General features: G+C 45.3%; 1 protein-coding gene across 1 annotated transcript; it reads left to right on the top strand.

Moving 5' to 3' along the window:
• Positions 1 to 1,544: 1,544 nt before the first annotated feature.
• LOC306775241 (inositol hexakisphosphate kinase 2-like) lies at positions 1,545 to 7,291 on the top strand. Its single transcript, XM_079265555.1, has 5 exons — positions 1,545 to 2,124; positions 4,279 to 4,507; positions 4,618 to 4,778; positions 4,909 to 5,084; positions 5,167 to 7,291. Exons 1-5 carry the CDS (start codon positions 1,911 to 1,913, stop codon positions 5,758 to 5,760), a joined length of 1,374 nt encoding a protein of 457 aa, XP_079121681.1. The 5' UTR covers positions 1,545 to 1,910; the 3' UTR covers positions 5,761 to 7,291.
• The last annotated feature ends 206 nt before the right edge of the window (positions 7,292 to 7,497 follow it).

The following is a 7,497-nucleotide window of genomic DNA, read 5'->3' as shown; positions in this document are numbered from 1 at the left end:
TGCTGATGCATTTGTACAAGGCTGGATTTCCAGAGGCTTCTGCTGCGTCTCTGGTGGGTGGAGTTTACAATGACTCTTGTGTTTGTAGAAGGCCACCGTTATACAATGTGCACGGAGGAGGTTGTTGGACGTTGCGTCACTGCTCTGTTTCATAGCTGGGTGGAGGGCCCCGTGGTGCACCCTGGATCTATTGTCTTGAGGCACGGACCCATGACATGAGAGGGGAAGCCGTGCTGAGCTGACATAACACTGACGCATCAACGAAGCGAGGGTGACTCGGCTAGAAAGTCGGCAACTCATACACATGAACACACACTTTCTTGTAGCTTTCATACTGAATATATAACCCTAGTGGGATTTGTAGAGTCACGGTTTATCCTAAGAAACAACGTTGAAGAGTTCAGTGCTTTAGCACTGTGATAGAGTGTAAATGGCCCCAGTGTTGAGGCCCACTCTACACATTTGCAATCACACAAGTAAATCCTTCACACGATAATAGGACACGGCAACGGTAGTCTTTCCCGAAAAATGGACCGGCCAACGAAAAAGTTGAACCTGTCTCAGCTGTTGCCACAGTACAGTGTACCATCTTTGGGAATGACATGTATTGGTCAGTCAAACCTGTGTAGGTGCCTATTCCAGTAGAAGACCTTGTATTATGTACAACTGTGCCTAGAAAAATCTGTAAAACGGTTGACAGGACACCTCAAACAAGGGCAGGTATTTTTTGTAGTATGAAATGTCAATCAATGATTTAATATTAGTACTTTCCCAGAGCTTAGAAAATATATTTTATTTGTGTTATGTCATCGCACGTGTAGTTTTTAGGTTGGGTCAGGGAAGGAGACAGTGGACAACCCATATGAATATCAGGAAGTTTTTGGCATGTTTTTAGGGTGAGCAGCTTTCACTGGAATTATCTTTGGTACTACAACTCAAAGATGTATATCCCTGGACCATATGCCATATTCTCACCAGTACTTGTAGCAACATTGTCACACTTAAGCAGCCCCTTGTACTTTTACATTGCGTTGACATCCACTGCACTGCAAGTACCTATGCCTCCCGTCTATGGTGCCACCTAAACTCACCCTTCAGGGTTACCTAGCTTATTGCTGAGACATGAAAACGAAAGTCGGAATGGTACAATCAAAAATAAATGGCTTGTGTGCAGTTTCGATTGCCTTCTCGCCCTTTTAAAATGCCCTGCTGTATTTGGTCTCCACTGCCATTTAAATTTGCAAGCATACGATTAAACTAATAGTGCAACCTTCAGCCTGTCTTCAAAGTAACAAGTACATTGAAACAAAATGTCCTCAGCGAGTGTTTAGCTTTCGAGTCGAGTATTTTTCCTGTTCACCCCTCCCCCCTGTTTTCTCTCCTTCCTCTTTGTTTGCTCGATCTGCTTGATCCTCTCCTCGGTGCCTTGTCTCCTCCCAGCGACAGCTACGGCTCTGTGATTGGCCAGTTGCGAATAGAGGCGGGACTTACTGGCTCCATCTGCTGTTTTTCTAGCTGGAGGATCAGTTCTGTCGTCACTTTCAGTAACAGCCACACGACGGAAACGACCGTCGCTTGAAAACGGTTTAAGCAGCTCTAAAGCTGCGTAAGTAGCGTCTTATTACACATTCAAATACGGAGATTATCCAACACATCCGAGGAGTTTTTAAAAAAAACGTGTCCTTCGTAAAGGAAAAGAGAGGGAATAAGGGATTTTGTCGTTGCCTCTGTCCTTCCTGTCCAGCCCTTTGTTTTTCCACTGCTGTGCTTGTGCAAGGCGACCAGTAGCGCCCCCGCGCGAGCTAACAGAGAAGAGCTCGAGGATAGGGAGCCAAACGAGCGGCCGAGCCTCTTGCCTCCAGAGCGACGTGGTGGGGCCCCTCAGCTCACTAGTCCAATGCGGAGTGAGGATGAGTCCCGCTCTGGAAGCCCTCATGCAGGCAGACGGGACTCCGTATCCCGGAAAGGGGGTGATGCTTGAGCCCTTCGTGCACCAGGTGGGAGGACACTCCTGTGTGCTGAGGTTTGGGGATCAGACAATATGCAAGCCCCTCATTGCCCGGGAGCACCAGTTCTACAAGAGCCTCCCCCCAGAGATGAGGAAGTTCACCCCTCAGTATAAAGGTAAGACCCCCCATCCCAAATCAAAAAGCGATGCTGTATTAGTAACGGTACCTAGCTTCAACCATTTGTTTATTTTATCTTTGTGTATTCAAGCCACTCTTTGCTGAATTTAATATTATATGGCAAAAAAAGAAATAAAGAAACTGATCGCCAGTGGAGTGATCCACAAGTCACTGGAGGAGATTTCCGTGTACACAAATACACAGTTTCACCTAAACGCATGGATTAAAACATAGTGTTCCTCTGGTTGAGTCCACAGTGTCTCACAGTCCCAGCCAGACAAAGACACCTAGTACCTCCTAATGCAGAAGTCTGGAGGTGGTCACAGGGCAGAGGTAAGACACACTGGTACCTGACTCCTCAGTAACGCAGCGTGGGACCATAAAAATACCCTGAATGAGGAGTGGGGTTTTGTTGGGATCGTAGAGGACTTGTGGGGCCTGTGACACTTACTCCATTACACACAATAACAAGAGGAGCTTTGCTTTTTTTTAAAGAACATAGTCATTTGTGGTGATCATTAACTTATAGCTAAAGACATTTAAAAGGACATTTCAGTGACATCTTGTATAAAGAATAAAGTTAGGGAAATACTTGAAAGCTTTGAGACATTAGTAAAATGATCGTAACACTGTCTGTATTAACTGTTAAGCATGGAGATGGTGCAGACGGTTTCTATTCCAAGATGACGACATCAAAGCCAGATTTGGCAAACATAACTTTTGAACCTCCATAAAACAATACTCACTGATAGCGATCTGCAACTACGTCAAACTCCTGTTATTATGTTACGGCCAATCGGGCGATAACAATAGTAATTGATGCACCGACTATACCAATTCATGAGCCCCTCTTGTGCATTAAGTCAGAGTGACTCATAAATTCCCACACTCACTGAGGTGGTGTGATGATGACAGAGCAGCTCTGAGTGGACAGCACAGTCCATAGGGAAGAGGCAGGGCCTCCTGCAGGGAGGTGATGTCAGAGCGCATGGCGTCAGCCAGGCCCCGGGCTGCAGAGGAAACATGGACGCTGGGTCCTCGGGCCCACCGTTTAATACGCTAAAACAATCCAATGCATTTTTACAACATTGGTTTGGTGAGGTTGTTCCTAAATGGCTGTTAATTATCTGCTATCCAGAGGTTGTTTGTATAAACCACTACTTGTGCTGTAGGGTGCAAAGTGTATCATGTATTGACTTGGATGCTGTGTCCATATCTCTGCCACTTTCTCTGTCGGTCAGTTTCGTCCACATCCTTCCTTCCTGTCTGTGGTTTATCTGTGTCAGCCGCTGCAGCTGTGATGTTTATTCTCAGTGCTACACCTCCCCCACCTGGCACCACACAGGCCCTTTTAGGGACTTTTACCAGGGACAGGGGGTCTACTGTAGTGCCCGTGGGTCATGTTATAAATTATCATTGGCATTAAGGTAGACTGTGTTTCATTTCTAGCCCTTCCACCTGGTTTGTGTTTACGTTTGTGAAACTGGTTGATGCTCAACTCTAGACAAACTGCCAAACATCCTTAAATGTTCTTGTTTCTTTTAAGTCCTGTGTTATGAACTGTGTACACAGACTGATTGTCACTGAATCATGGTTATGTACTGATCGATGCATGTTGTATGTGGAAAGAGAGAACTGTGCTTAATTGTCTCATGTCATTGCAGACTGCTTGAAACTCTGTATAAAGACTTGTGTGTTTTCATGAGGATGTTGAGCAATTGCTTAATAAATGTCCTGCTGAGTTTGACACATTTCAGCCTTGTGTGGTATTTTGTCTCTTGTTTCCTGAATAACGAGTTATTACATGATTGTTTGTGTTCTGACATATATCAAATGCTCTGATTGTTAATATCCTACTTTCCACTTCCGTCTGTCACATCCATGGTCTAAACCTCCATATAAAATGCTTATGCGTGTGTTTGTGCATGTGGAGATGTGAATATGCAGATGGCTGTATGAATGTGTCAATATCTTTGTGGAAATGTGTTTTTAAATGTGAATAAAAATAGATTTGGTCAGGCATATTCTCTGTAATTGGATAAATGATTACTCACTAGGGTACCCATATTTATAGATGATTACCACAATAGAATTTACTTCAGAATTCAGGACTAATAACGGCTCTCTGGTGCTCCTTGTCACCCTCTCTCAGGTGTAGTGTCAGTCAGTTTCGAAGAGGACGAGGAAGGGAACCTGTGCCTCATCGCCTACCCCCTCAGTGAATCTGGGGACCTGGAAAACAAAGATCCCTCAGCGGACTGTGAGCCCAAGAGCAAGATGCTGAAGTTGAACAACAAGAAGCAGTCCTCGTTGCTTCTGGAGAATGACAACTACAGCAAAGACAGAGCTCGACACGGCCGTAAAGAAGACAAGATCATGAGGTGAGGATGCTTGTTATAACACCATATTGTTTCATAAACTATGAGACACTTCATTCATAAGTTCTGTAACACCAATGCTGACATCGTTTCTGTGTTGTCACTTTTGCTAGTTATAATCGTGAAGAGATGCAGCAGCAGGCCGAGGTTCTCTACTTCAGCCTGGAAAAAGGCAACGTTGTGCCACAGATCAAACACAACCCCTGGAGTCTCAAATGTCACCAGCAGCACTTACAGAGGATGAAGGAGAACGCAAAGCACCGAAACCAATACAGTATCCTTTCATGAATAAACAGCCGGTACTGAAGTAGACAGATGGGTCTTAGATGTAAATATAAACACGCACAACGTGAGTTAGTTTAAAGGTCTTTTGTTGTCGTGTGATCCTTAACCCCCTTTCACAGAATTCATTCTTTTGGAGAACCTGACGTGGCGCTACACTGTACCATGTGTCTTAGACTTGAAGATGGGAACTCGCCAACATGGAGACGATGCATCCGAGGAGAAGAAAGCCAATCAGATTCGCAAGTGTCAACAGAGCACATCTGCTTCTATTGGAGTGCGACTTTGTGGCATGCAGGTACGGTAGAGTTGCATTCAAGTTTTTTTCCGTATTGGTTGCGTGTGGAGCTGTGGTGCTCATGTTTCTGTGTAACCTGCAGGTGTACCAGTCAGACTCCGGCCAGCTGATGTTCATGAATAAGTACCACGGCCGTAAGCTGAACCTCGCAGGCTTCAAGAAGGCGCTCTATCAGTTCTTCCACAACGGGTGTCGCCTATGGCGAGAGCTGCTGTCCCCGGTGCTGCGCAGACTCCGGGAAATGCAAGCTGCCCTGGAGGCCTGCGAGTCTTACCGCTTCTACTCCAGCTCCCTGCTCATCATCTACGACGGAGACCCTCCCAGGACTCGTGCTAGACCCAGACACCGTGGTGGGGAAGAAGGTGATGAGGATGAGCCATCTGATGAAGATGAAGAAGAGGAGGGGGCCTATGGTTTCCCTCGATCTTCCTCAGCAGGTGGCAGTGCTGGTGTGGCCGGAGGGAGCAGCAACAGTAGCAGCGGTCGCTCCTCCCACAGCACAGGAGAGGCCGGCAGCCCCGCGGTAGACGTGCGCATGATTGACTTTGCTCACACTACCTGTCGGCACTACGGAGAGGACAGTGTTGTGCACGAAGGCGAGGACAGTGGTTTCATTTTAGGCCTGCAGAACCTGATCTCCATTATCTCCGAGCTAGAGGATCACAGTACTGACTGAGGCTGGACGAGAGCCAACATGGTCTGAATTTCAAGCATGGGAAGAGCTCATTGATCTGAAACCCTGCTACACCGAGGTGCATCGCCCTTACGCCTACATGGGGGTCTGACCCTTCTCTGCTTGGAGGGAACCTCAGACACCCCGGGGTCAGAAGGGAGAGTCTGTGTGGTTGTCCCCACGCTCTCCCTCACCTGACAGAGGTCAGGGCGTCCTGTGCCCTTACTTGCACTTTTCTCTTTCTGGGACTGCTCCTTTTCTTTGTTATACTTAGTAGGAGAAACGTTGTGTGAGACGGCGGTCTTTCAACAAACACAGGGACTCCCGTAGCATCCTAGAACACCCCCCCCTCCCCCCCTCTCCTCCTCTGGTACAGAAGACTTTCCTTATTGTTAAGTTCTCTCTGAGAGAGAAAGAGCGAGGCAGAGATCATTGAAGCTCAAGTGTAGTTCTGGGAGCCTGATGTGGTGCTTTACCTGTGATATGACATGTTTGGTTTTTTTTGGATGAAGTTTGGACTGCCGGTCCGGCACAGCACATTACTAGTGGGGAAGTTGACTGTACAAGCTGACCTTGGCTGGCTAGGTCAGTACCCTTGTAGCAATTGAAAACTTGCGCTTTGGAGAAGGACATTTATTGTTTCTATTGGTCTCTCCTTCGACCCAAACATGGTTTGTGTGTCCACCGGGCACTTGTATTTACACTTTTTGGTGGAAGAACAAGATTATTTTGGTCTAGAAGAAGGGATTTGCCTTTTTTCAACAGTTGCTCTCCCCTGTACTTTTCTTTGCCTGTAAACGAAAGACTTTTTGAGAGGTTATTATCCTTGTTTTGTCACTGTCCTTGTTTTTGTCTGATTTCCTCCTCTTCATTCCTGAAACTTTGACTAAACAAAGAGAAAATATATTGATTAAAAACACTAGCTACAAAGACTATATCGAGATTATTTATTTGAAAGGATTGTTAAAAAAAAAAAATGGAACCCCCTACATTCCATATTACCACTCTATCCGCTCTGACACCAGCTTTGATTTATTTTGTTATTGCAAGACACAATGTTTCTCTTGTATACCTGTGTGTTAAGTGTCTTTAAAATAAAGGCATTCATTTGTTGTAAAAGCTACTGTCCACATTGTGTTCATTTATATAACAACATGTATGGAGAGTTCCTACTGTCAAATCATTTTAACTCACCCGGACCAATGGAAACAGTGGTCCAAGCATCTGATTTCTAAGCAGGTTGACTGCTGATGAAGATCTAGATTTGTGTGAACGTTATGTTCACACTGCCTGTGAATCAGCTTTAGATCCGTCGATTGTATTGCTTCAGCTGGCAGAAGAACGCTCACTTTACCCACAACAGAGGAAGAAGGTTTGAGTGCTTGCTCTTAGATCAGAAATGTTTTTCTCTGCAGTAAGATGGAATCTGAAGCCCAAACATCAAAAGGAAGAGCGAGACAAAACATGAGACTGATGATGTAGTTTAATGATGATGTTGATGTATGTGATCTATAATAAAGCTATTTGGTTCTGAGGTGATGGTATTAAGGACGTTACTAAACACTGACGTGTGTTTCTGTGCAATAACAAGGAGTTACATGTTTGCTTCTTTTATGTGTAATGTGTACCTAAGACAAAATCCATCCGCAGGAAAGTCTCTACCAAAGGAACAGGCTTTCTTTATTCAGGTTTTACCTTTGTTTGCACAATATGCTTGATATAGCGAAAATGCAAAGATTG

The sequence above is a fragment of the Melanostigma gelatinosum genome (assembly GCF_949748355.1).
Source record: "Melanostigma gelatinosum genome assembly, chromosome: 3".
NCBI classification, from domain to species: Eukaryota; Metazoa; Chordata; class Actinopteri; order Perciformes; family Zoarcidae; genus Melanostigma; species Melanostigma gelatinosum.
The sequence above is the reverse complement of the archived record's forward strand: the minus strand, read 5'-3'. Positions and strand labels throughout refer to the sequence as shown.